The sequence below is a fragment of the Galeopterus variegatus genome, unplaced genomic scaffold (genome assembly GCF_000696425.1).
Source record: "Galeopterus variegatus unplaced genomic scaffold, G_variegatus-3.0.2 Scaffold899, whole genome shotgun sequence".
Classification (NCBI taxonomy): Eukaryota; Metazoa; Chordata; class Mammalia; order Dermoptera; family Cynocephalidae; genus Galeopterus; species Galeopterus variegatus.
Genome location: NW_007727010.1, coordinates 23,100 through 35,687, shown reverse-complemented (window position 1 = coordinate 35,687; position 12,588 = coordinate 23,100). Strand labels below are relative to the sequence as shown.

The 12,588-nt window shown below is 34.4% G+C and overlaps 1 protein-coding gene across 1 annotated transcript in view; it reads left to right on the top strand.

The window, feature by feature from the left end:
• LOC103590946 (homeodomain-interacting protein kinase 3-like) overlaps positions 1 to 12,588 on the top strand; it is a gene marked incomplete at its 3' end in the record, with an annotated part of 48,455 nt that overhangs the window by 19,312 nt on the left and 16,555 nt on the right. The window contains exon 2 of the mRNA XM_008573302.1: positions 9,125 to 10,223. Coding sequence (XP_008571524.1) covers positions 9,127 to 10,223 — 1,097 coding nt within the window. The remainder of the gene's footprint in view (positions 1 to 9,124; positions 10,224 to 12,588) is intronic.

Sequence of the window (12,588 nt, the reverse complement as noted above, 5' to 3'; positions counted from 1 at the left end):
GGACCAGCAACGGGATCGCAACCCTCGGTGTTGCTCCCGCGCCTCACTCAGCCAGTGAGCGGGAACTGGTCTGTATGTGGGATCCGAACCCTCGACGGGAGCGCCGCTGCGCTTCCCAAGCGGCGCACTACAGCAGTGCGCCACTGGGCCGGCCCCAGATTTTTTTTCTTTAGTCTTCTTTGGAATGGAAGGGTAGAAGTACCAGTAATTGGTGAAGATTTTTTCCCCTTCTTTTATTTGTCCTCTTGAAGGAAATTCTAGCATTTCATTTTGAGAATTATTAGAGCATGTGGGTGTGAAACTGTTTAAATATAATGAGGGACAAATATAGCATTATAAAATTCACATGATAAATTTGCAGGTGATCATTCTATGATTACAATTTGGGGAATCACTAACTGGAGGCAGTTCTTTCCTTTTTTTTTTTTTTTTTTTTTGGGTGGCTAGCCAGTATGGGGATCAAACCCCTGACCTTGGTGTTATAACATTGCTGTCTAACCAATTTAACTAACGGGCCAACCACTTTCTTTGGCTTTTTTTTTTTTTTTTTAAAGCAGAGAAGACTTCTCTCTCTTTGGATGGGGTAGGGTGAGGTAGGTAACCATACCAAAGTGAAGCAGATAATCACCTGTTCAGTCCTATAAGATATTAAGTAGTTATAACTACTTTAACTTTGTAGTTTACAATGTTAGAGAAAAAAGTGGAATAATTGAATTTTATGTAAACTACCTTGATTATTTGAAAAATAGTACACAAAATTTCAAATTTATAAGCAAAAATAATTTACAAAAGAGTTTAATATTTGATTAAATTAGCTGCCCTTCCATTCTATGATACGGGTACTTCAAAAAGTTCTTGGAGAAATAGAATTAAAAGATAATATGAATCTTTCCATGAACTTTTTGAAGTATATGATCTATTTCTCTGACATTGTTAGAAAAAAACACTTGACAGTTTTCTGTGTATTTTGTTGTCATGAACTAAAGTTTGGAAGGAACTTAAACTTTGTTTTCTTATCCCTCAAGTGATTGAACCTTTAAATTTCAAGCTTAACTCTGAGAACTAGATCAAGCATCTGGTTGTCAGGGTTAAATAAGCATGGTAAAGATAGAATTAATATTAAAACATTATTTGATAATATTTATAGTAGGTGTAGATATGACATTAAAAATGAATTTGATATAACTTTCATAGATCATTAACTTTTTTATCATTTGAAAAGTAAGTTGAAAATTAGGTCAGCAGGAATTTAAACTTCAGTTTTTGGATAAAGGTTTCTACTTTGTGGTAGCATCATGGTTATTTTTGGGGCTGTTATAGGATTTCTGGAAAATATATAGAACATATTAGTATTATATTTTTAAAAATATTGTGTAAACATAAAGCAGTTGAAAGGATATTACAGTATCAAGTAGTTGTAAAATTCATGGCTTTAATCAGTCACTGTGTAATTAAAATAGTGGTATGATATTTGTTTATAGCATTCTTCTCTGTATTTGATGCCTTATCTTTCAATTTTATCTCATTATTTATTTATTTTTGGGGGCCTGCTGGCCAGAACAGAGATCACAACCTGGGCCTTGGTGTTATCAGCACCACACTCTAAAACCATCCAGCCCTGTCTTTCACTTTTAAAGCTCTTAAGAAAAATGTCCTTTTATCTGTCTATAAAACGTTGAGAAATTTTCAGATTAAATAGAAATAAAGTTCCAATATTGACTGTTAAGTGGTATCCAGTTATATAATAAAATGATTTCTAAATAAAATGTTATGAATGTCGTAATATTTGTCTCTACTCATTCATGTGCCTGAATACATTTTTTTGGGGGGTGGGGTGGAGGGAGCTGGCCAGTAAGGGAACCAAAACCCTTGACCTTGGTGCTGTAATACCGCATTCTAAGTGTAACACCGTATTTTAAGTGAGCTAACTGAAACTAACCTCCTGAATACATTTTATTTTTATTTTATTTTATTTTTTTTTGGTTCTGGTTATTTTTATTTTTATTTTTATTTTCTGAATACATTTTAAAAATGGAAAAAAATGAAACTTTTCTAAGTATATTCATGAAAACAAAATCTTTAACTCTATAGATAAACCAACCTGGAATAATGTATATGTCCACAAAACATTTTGTTTATTCACTCATCCGCCGATGAACACTTGGGTTGCTTCTACCTTTTGACTATTGTATATAATGCTGCTATGAACATGGTATACAGATATTTCTTTAAGAGCCTGCTTTCAGTTCTTTTGTGTATATACCCAGAAAGTGGAATTGCTGGGTCATATGGTATCTATTTTTAATTTTTTGAGGAATCGTCATACTGTTTTCTATAGCAGCTAAACCATTTTGCATTCCCACCAGCCATGCACAAAGGTTCTGATTTCTCCACTTCCTCACCAACAATTGTTATTTTCTTTTTCATAGTTAGCCATCCTAATAGGTGTGAAGTGGTATTTCATTGTGGTTTTCAAATCTTAATTTTTAAATCTAATTCTTTCCTCATTAATACTGGCTACACTAATATTTAGAGTTTGTGTCTTCAGTAGCCTACCAAGGAAACTTTCTTTTTTTTTTTTAAAAGATGGCCGGTAAGGGGATCTTAACCCTTGACTTGGTGTTGTCAGCACCATGCTCACCCAATGAGCTAACTGGCCATCCCTATGTGGGATCCGAACCCACGGCCTTGGTGTTATCAGCACCACAGTCTCCCAAGTGAGCCACGGGCCGGCCCTCAAGGAAACTTTCTATTCTTTTATTTTAGATGAAGAATTAAACATTACAACTAAGCCTAAGCTCTGTGAAAACCTGCACATTAGCTGGGTACTCCCAAAGGATTACTGAACTCTCTCCCCAGTTCTTTCAGGCCATCAGTGAAAAGTATAGAGATTATCAAATTATTAAAAACATCAGGTTTTAATGATAATCAGTATTGAAGATTTCTAAAGATCTACTAGAAGATCTAAATGAAAATAAATAAAACAAAAGCCTTTTTAAAAACTACAGAAAAAAGATCTGTTACCTAAAGAACAGCTTGGGGCACTAAAAGATTATCTCATAACAAACGGGTAAAAGAAATCCAGAGAATTCAATCTGTAGCCAATACTCAATAATTAAGAAAAAACAACAAGAAAACAAGTAGGAACACAGCAAACAAAGACACCTCAATGAAAGGTAACTTAGGGGTATTTTCATTCCACTGGAAATAAGCGAACAGTAACATTAGATCAAAGTAAAACTTTTTAACATAAAAACTTTGCATTCAGATTTCTTTTCTGAACTGACCTATCAACTCTGTTTCCAGGATATATTAAGTAGATGCCAGTGCAGTAATACTTAAAAAAGGAAATTATTACCAGTCTTTAAAAGTAGACAGGATGGGACAGGAAATGAAAAATACCATAAAAGTTGCATTATTAGGTAAATGTACCAATGCCACTTTAATCTGATGGCTTAAAAGCTAACATCTAGAGGATGGTTCTATGTGAAAACAGTAGTGATATCTTATATTCTACACAGTTAGGGTAATACTAAGTTCAATAACAGAATGTGATATGTACATAAAATGGAATATTGTTCAGTCTTAAAAAGGAAGGAAATCCTGTCACATGCTACAACATGAAGGAACATTGAAGAGATTATGATGTCATTAAAAGGAAAAGTATTGTATGATTCCACTTATATAAGGTACCCAGAATAGTCAAATTCATAGAGACAGAAAATACAGTGGTGGTTGCCAGGGGTCAGGAGGAGAGGATAGGGAGTTATTATTTTACAGGTACCATTTCAGTACTGGAATAAGAAAAATGTTCTGGAGATGGATGGTGGTGATGGTGGCACAGCAGTATGAATGTATTTAATGTCACTGAACAGTGCACTTAAAAATGGTTAAAATGTTAAATTTTGTGTTATTTATACTTTACCACAATTTTAAAAAAGGAAAGTATTTAAAATACGCAGATTTGAATAAGCAGTAGAGGATAGTTGAGTAAGGAGAATGCAAGGCATTATTGCCTTTTATTAAATCTGTATGTGATTTCAGAGTACATTTTAAAAGAAGAACCCTATTACATATGGATGTATATAAATTTGGCAGAAGATGATTCAGAAATTTCATATTGGCTAATAAAGTGAATGAAAGTTGGAAAAGAATTTTGTCTGTCCCCTCCCTCCCTCTTCAGAAGGCCTGATAATTTGTGTAATAAGAAAAAAAGACGGAAACATATCTCACTATGGTTAGCAGTGGTCAGACCTGTGACTGTGGCTGTTGGTATTGGTTACATTGCTGATTTGGTAATTATAAAAAGCTGAACAATTTGGTGGATTTCAGATGGGACTTATTAGAGGATTGGAAAAATAAGGCCTATGTCTTAGTTGATTTGGGCTGCTATTCTAAAATACCTTACGGTAATTTACTTTTATTTTTATTTTTTTATTAATAACTTTGCTAGACTGGATAGTTTATAAAGAGCATAAATTTATTGCTTACAGTTCTGGATGCTAGTTAGTCCAAGATCAAGATGCCAGCAGATTCAGTGTCTGATGAGGGCTAGCGCTCTACTTCAATGATGGTACCTTCCTGCTGTGTCCTCACATGGTTGAAGAGGCAGAACAAGCTCCCTCAGGCCTCTTTTATAAGGGCACTAATCCCACGCATGAGGACAGAACCCTCATGACCTAGTTACTTCCCAAAGGCCCCACCTCATAATACTATCACCTTGGGGATTAGGTTTCAACATATGAATATTGGGGGGACACAAATATTCAGACCATAGCAGGTTAAAGTACCTGAGATTCTTAAACATAAGGAGTAGAAGCTTAATGGTTGCTCTGAAAGGAGAGTCTTTACCGTCCTCTAAGTAGTATTTCAAAACATCATGCCTTAGTAAGTTGATAAGAACAAATGACAAAGTCATTAATAATATAGTCGCAGAGGATAACATAGTATATATTGCAGTGAAAAATAATAGGAAATAGTATTGTACTGAAACAATGTTTTGGACTCCCTGGGCTTCAGTAGCTACTGGGAATATAGTACTCTGTAAGATTTATAAACACCAAGTATAAGATGCTTTTATCAGGTCGTGAGTTTATCTGATGAAGGGCAAGAGAAGGGAAAGACTTAATGCCTGGATATGGTAGGGAGTCACAGAGGTCAAGTTAATAATTTGCAACTCTCTCCTTGTGGTCTATTAAAACTATCTCCAGCACCACCATCTCTGGCTTCTTTTGATGTACTATATATACAGTGATATTACTATCTGTGTTTATTTTCTAAAATCTTCTTTGAGATTGGTCCCATAGAACACAGTGTTTGAGGAGTGATGAGGGATAATGACTTTTTTCTAAGCTTTCTTTAGTTGGCCCTGGTTGGGACCCTTGAGTTGATTCTTTGCCTTCTAGCTTGGCGTGTTGGGAAAGAAAAGGTAGGAACAGCAACATTCAAAAACTGCAGCAGTTTACAAAATTTCTCTACGTCAGTTATCTGGATCTCAGCTGTCGTTCACACAACTCCTTGATTTATGGTATGGATTGGCCTAGAAAGGTGTGCATTGATTCCCTAGTACTTAATCCAGTCTTTTTAGACTTGAGGACTCTGAATTGGTAGGACTTGAGTTTGCCTATGGTTTTTACACAGACTAGGTCATTGGATCTCAGATTTTAACATGACTCTAGATGGCCCTGGGAGCTTGTACACTTATGGATGCCTGGACCTCACTACAGACTTACTCAATCAGAATCTTTCTGAGTGGCGTTTTAAATATATATTCATTCATTTAATTTTTTATTAAGGAAAAATGTAAACATATTCAAAAGTAGATGGGAAGTATAATGGACCCCTACATACTCATCATCATGTTTCTATAATTAATAATTTCTGGCTAATCTTATTTTACCCATATCCCTGTCCACTTTCTCCTCTTCTGTACTATTTTGAAGGGAATTCCAGATTATTATTTCATTTAAATGTGAAATGTTTGTATTTTGATAGGTTCCCCAGATGATTAAAAAACTTTCCGAACAAGTAATACATGTATGCAGTAAAAAATGCAAGTGGTAAAAAAGGATGTATAGTGAACACTAAATCTTTTCATTGCTCCCAGTATTCTTGTTACTCTCCACTAAGGCAAAGAAATTCCCTTTCTTTATGCATCTACAACATGCAATATATATATATATATGTATGTAGTTCCCCTTTTTAACTAAACACATGTGGTAATATTTATGTAAATTATGTACGTTTCCGAATCTTGCTTTTTTCATAAAGCAATATTATGTTGGGAATCAGGCCATAACAGGGTAAATAGCATGTTTTTGTTCTTTTTAAAGACTAGTTGGACAACGTAACAAGGTATATTTAACCAGTGCCTTTCTGAGGGATGTTTAAGTTATTTACAATTTTGTGTTGCTTTACACAGTGCTGCAGTGAATATTCTTGTACTATCTCTGAATTGAATTTCTATGTCAGAGGGTATGTCCATTTGCAATTTTGTTAAATATTGCCAGTTGCTTTCCCACCATCTATGTATGGTATGCAGGGTTCTTCTAGACTTTTCATGTCTCTCCTATTATTTTCATGCTTTTGTTTAAATCGAAAATATATTAGCTGTTTCAAAATTTCTTATCTGTGAGCTTTATCACCTATCTCTTTGAATATATGGGTATGGGTTGTAGAAGTGGTTTGAAAATGAGAAGAATCATGGCAATGTTAAGTTATTGAAGATAAGGTTGGGAAGCCTCACAGAAGTGCATTGATGGATGAGTTTGATATGTTTGGAAGGAGTTTTCAGCATGATTTTGTTGAATTGGTGAAGTTTTGAAGTCTCTTCCTGAGTAAAGCTATGGAATAGATGCCAATGACCTTTTAAGAAAATAGATCAATTGGTTTGGAAATCCAGGATTTCAATTAAGATTTTCTCTTATTCAGTGAACATCAAAGTCTTAATTTGTCTAACAAGGTTTGTAGCTGATTTCTTACTAAGGTCAGGACAATTTAGGAATGTGGTGGATAGTGCATCAGAAAACTTGTAGGAAGTTGAAGGAATCATAAATTTATGCCTTTTATCTGAAGGACTGTGTCTTGTTTCTTTTACCACACCTTAGCTATATGACCTTGGGCCAGTTACCTAGGCCCTCTGAGCTTTAGTTTTCTTAACAGCAAATTGGGAAGATATTGCTATAATAAAATATTGCAGATAAAGCATTTATTAAACTGTTGCATAGTAAGTGCTCAGTAGGTGGTAGCTCATATTATTTTTAATATCATAGACATTACTTATTGTGATGGTAATCTGTTGTTTCTGAGTTAAAGAACTGATGCTTGTGATTTGTTAAAGTACTAGGAGACAGCACAGTTAATACAATACATATTTTTAAGTGTGGAGAATGTAGGTATATTGAAATTAATTCAACCAATCAACATTTTGTTTCAGATCTAGAGTGAAAGACATACACACTGACAGTTACAATGTAATGTCATGTCATGTCATGAGTGCAAGTGAGAAGAATATATAGGGACTTCTATGAAAGCATTAAATGCCCGTCTCTGCCTGGAGGGGGAGTGGTGAGTGAGTATGTGTCAGGAAAGATTTCAGCAAGAAAATATTGCATTAGTTTGATCTGAATCTAAAGGAGTTTGTTAAGTGTTCAAGAGCAGATGTGCAGAAGGACATTAAATAATAGAACATCATGTGAAGTTCCTAGGTCTGGCTCATCTGCTTATTTTTACAATTGAACATTTGTATAAAGATTTTACCTTTAGGGAAATTCTAAGATAATTTTTGTGCAAGTGGAAAACATCGAATATTACTTAAAGTAATGATTCTGTCAAATTGTTATTTTGACTTACATTTACGTATTATTATGAGAGACCAAGTAGTTGGATGGTAAATTGAATACCTGTGTAATGAACAGTTTTTCTAGTTGTGGTACTGAGGATTTGTTCTTGTTTTTGTTGGGGGGTGTGTCTGTGTTTGTGTGTTTTGAGTTCCCATATACAGGTCAGCAGTTGCTGGATTGATTTCATATTACATGAATGTTAAGTTGGTAAAATAAAGTCATAAAATCAAGTGTACCAGTATAAAATGTTAGATCCTTTTTCATGTCTATGTTAAATCTGAATCAAATATTTAGAAAATCATTATGCACTTAATGGTCATGTAGTCAGAATGTTTGGTATTTTGTCCTCAATAAACTTAAATCCTTTAAGTTTTTAAATCCAGGGATAAAATAAATATAATGTCATTTAGTCTTTGGGAACTTTAAGGTGATTTTAAATAATCTAATTTTTGAATATAAATGAACTGAGAGGCAACATGAGTCTAACTGGATAGAAAGTCATTAATTTGTGTAGTATGATGCCTTTTAGGGTCAAAGGATAATATATTTAGTAAATAGAATCAGCTATTCATGGAATGGGCATCTTCATTTTATTTAAAATCCCTACCAATACATATTTTGAAAACAAGCATAGTTATTTTTTTTTCTTCGTGAGGCAATTCTTGAGCTTTAGGTTTTAGGGATATGACTGTAAACTATGTTTATCTAATGAGTATTATTGTTTCTTGTCATTTGGTTCATAAATTTTAATTTGGTGATAGAATGCTTCACTTTTGCCAAATGTGTATGTAGTTTAAGGATCTGTACTTTTCCTTGTGGGTGAAAATGACTGGCACAGTTTTTAGGGCATATCTTGGCCATTGTAGCTGCCCATCAAATATTTACTGAATAAATGAATGAACTCAACTCTTTATTCTCAGCCTTTTTATTCAGTACCCAAAGTAGCTGAAGCACTAATTAACTAAAGTGGAGATATTAAAGATATTTATCTTCTCTAAAGAAAAAAAATTCATCTTAATGGAATTTAATTATTTTTAACAAAATTATGGATTGCCCCTTAAAACTTTTCTTCCTGAGATTTAAAATAAATTAAAAAAAAATTATTATTGTTTTTTTTATTTTTTTTTTGGCGGCGGGTCGGAATGGAAATCTAAACTCTTGATCTCGAGTACTCTATTTGTTGTGACAATGTCCTCTAGTACCAGGGACCCTTTTGCCACCTCTCAATTTTGTTGTTCTTAATATTTCCTTTCTGTCTCTCTCTCTCTTTTTTTTTTTTGCAGGTATGGCCTCACAAGTCTTGGTCTACCCACCGTATGTTTATCAAACTCAGTCAAGTGCCTTTTGTAGTGTGAAGAAACTCAAAGTAGAGACAAGCAGTTGTGTATTCCAGGAAAGAAACTATCCACGGACCTATGTGAATGGTAGAAACCCTGGAAATTCTCATCCTCCCACAAAGGGTAGTGCTTTTCAGACAAAGATACCATTTAGTAGACCTCGAGGACACAACTTTTCGTTGCAGACAAGTGCTGTTGTTTTAAAAAACACTGCAGGTGCTACAAAGGTCATAGCAGCTCAGGCACAGCAAGCTGAAGTGGAGGCACCTCACATTGGGGCGTGGCAAAACAGGTTAAGTTTCCTAGAAGGCCCCCAGCGATGTGGATTGAAGCGCAAGAGTGAGGAGTTGGATAATCATAGCAGCGCAATGCAGATTGTTGATGAATTGTCCATACTTCCTGCAATGTTGCAAACCAACATGGGAAATCCAGTGACAGTTGTGACAACTACCACAGGATCAAAGCAGAATTGTACCACTGGAGAAGGTGACTATCAGTTAGTACAGCATGAAGTCTTATGCTCCATGAAAAATACTTATGAAGTCCTTGATTTTCTTGGTAGAGGCACTTTTGGCCAGGTAGTTAAATGCTGGAAAAGAGGGACAAATGAAATTGTAGCAATCAAAATTTTGAAGAATCACCCTTCTTATGCACGTCAAGGTCAAATAGAAGTGAGTATATTAGCAAGGCTCAGTACTGAAAATGCTGATGAATATAACTTTGTACGAGCTTACGAATGCTTTCAGCACTGTAACCATACTTGTTTAGTCTTTGAGATGCTGGAACAAAACTTATATGACTTTCTGAAACAAAATAAATTCAGTCCCCTGCCACTAAAAGTGATTCGGCCCATTCTTCAACAAGTGGCCACTGCGCTGAAAAAATTGAAAAGTCTTGGTTTAATTCATGCTGACCTCAAACCAGAGAATATTATGTTGGTGGATCCTGTTCGGCAGCCATACAGGGTTAAAGTAATAGACTTTGGGTCAGCCAGTCATGTATCAAAGACTGTTTGTTCAACATATCTACAATCTCGGTACTACAGGTAGGTGACAGCTACGTTTTGGTCATTTAATAAATGTTGAATTTCTGCTAAATGAAATTTGTGTTTATATGTGGCGAAAGAGACTACTTTGGTTAAAAAAGGAAATCAAGACAAGATCCATTTGATTGAGGTTTAAAAAAATTTAAAAAATCTAGGCATAAAATCTGCCCAAACAGAATAGGAATCACCACTGCAAAGTTACATGCCAAAACATCTGGTTATTTTAATTTTTTTATCTTATTTTTGGTGGCTGGCTGTTACAGGGGTCTGAACCCTTTGACCTAGGAGTTATAACACTGAGCCAACCTGCCAGCCTATTTTTATTGTTATTAGAAGACATGAAGGAATGATAGGAAACTAATGATCAAACAGAAATCTTTAAATGCTGGGAAAGTGTTTATATATAGTAATTTTTATATGTGTCTTTGGGCATTTCAACATTTGAGAGAAATAGTTTATTAAAGACATAAGCACATGTAAATGAACATTTAGAAAAATTATAATAATTCAAAGAATTATTATTTTTTTTAAAAGATGACCGGTAAGGGGATCTTAACCCTTGACTTGGTGTTGTCAGCACCATCCTCACCCATTGAGCTAACTGGCCATCCCTATATGGGATACGAACCCGTGGCCTTGGTGTTATCAGCACCACACTCTTCCGAGTGAGCCACGGGCCGGCCCCAAAGAATTATTTTGATTAATGATTTCAGGATTCAGATACACTTCCATGGCTGCCATGAATGTTTTGGCCATCTTTTCATAACCAGTTTTATTATGGTGTTTCTACATGTGAGGGTACTTTAAAAAGTTCATGGAAAACTATAATTAAAAGGTAATATGAATCTTTCCATGAACTTTTTGAAGACCCCTTGTATTTTGGTGTTGGTGCTGTGGGGAATTTACAGAAGGCAGTGATTTCCATGTAAATATTGATAATAGTGCTACAATGTCGTGATTTATTTAACACTAGCCTGAAAGTACTATAGACAGTCTAAGGGGCTAGCTAGTGATTACCAAGACTCAAAATACCAAAAATTTCTTGAGTATGAAAAATTTTTTTACATTCATAGTTTCATAATTTTGAGAATAAATTATTTTCATTTCAGCCTGAACAAATTTATGGTCTTGGTGTACTCTAGAGCCCCACGAGCCTCAACAGGATGGGCAAATGTAGGATCTGCCAATATTGGTCACTCATAAATTGCTAAATAGATAAACACATGCTGTTTATTGTTAGAAATTGTTAGAACATGAGGGTTATAAATTTAGGCCAACAAGGGTAGTTATTTTCTGGTATTGCATCTTGTCTTTGCACTATACCTGATTATCCTTCTTGCAAGTACATATTGTAGTACCCAGGACAAAATAAAGGAAAAATTTATTAGCTGCTTGAAAAATCAACTCTAAATATATGCCCTACCTTCAGTAGGTCATCAGAAGGAATTCCATGTATATGTCACTTAGTGAAAATTAAGTTTATTAAAATATGTGTTAGGAATTAGGAATATAGCCTCATTTAGCCTTAGTATATTTCTTTTTTTTTTTTTGGAGGCTGGCTATATGGGGATCTAAACCCTTGACTTTGGTGTTATATCACTGAACCCTTAATGTATTTCTGATTTTATGGTTTTTAGTATTAGAGTGCTAGATACTATTTTAAAAACTTTTTAGATAGTTTAAGAGGTAATTTGCTGTTGTAGCAGGGTAGCAGCTCTTATTTAATGTCACATAGTTAGATATACCTGATCTTCTGCCCCTGACAAAATTTTTTTCAATTTAATGAAATATAAGATTAGCTTTTAGTTAATTTTTTTCTGGAGAAATTATTTTAAAATTTCATTTAATAGCTTTAGAAGAAGAGTGCTTTTTCCTCTTTACTCTATGGATTCTGTCATAAGAGCTTTTAGTAGTTAGCTAGCATGTTATATAAACTCCCAGGCTACAGCTGCTTGGGCCCTATGTTTAGTTCACTTGTTAGTAAATGACTTCACTTTATTTGGGTCCTGCATTATTCTGCATATCAGATTTAGTTCCATGTAATTCCTAGCCTCCTTTTCTTTATTTGAAATCTTTTAGATGAGAGTTTAAAAAACCTTATTTATTTTTTATTCTTGAGAATGTCTATTGGTTTACTAAATGTTTCAAGAGAGTTAAGGAAATCTTTTAAAAAGCTTCTAAAATGCTAACCATTTTATGATACTGGTTTCTGGCATTAGGCCTTTGCACAAATATTATCCTCTGTGTTGGGAATGAAAAAAAAAGCTATCAATAATTGCTAAGTACAATGAATAGTTTCTAATTTGTGTTTGTACTCATATGTAAGTTACAGGTAAGTAATTTACCCAGCTTTCAGAAGCTATGT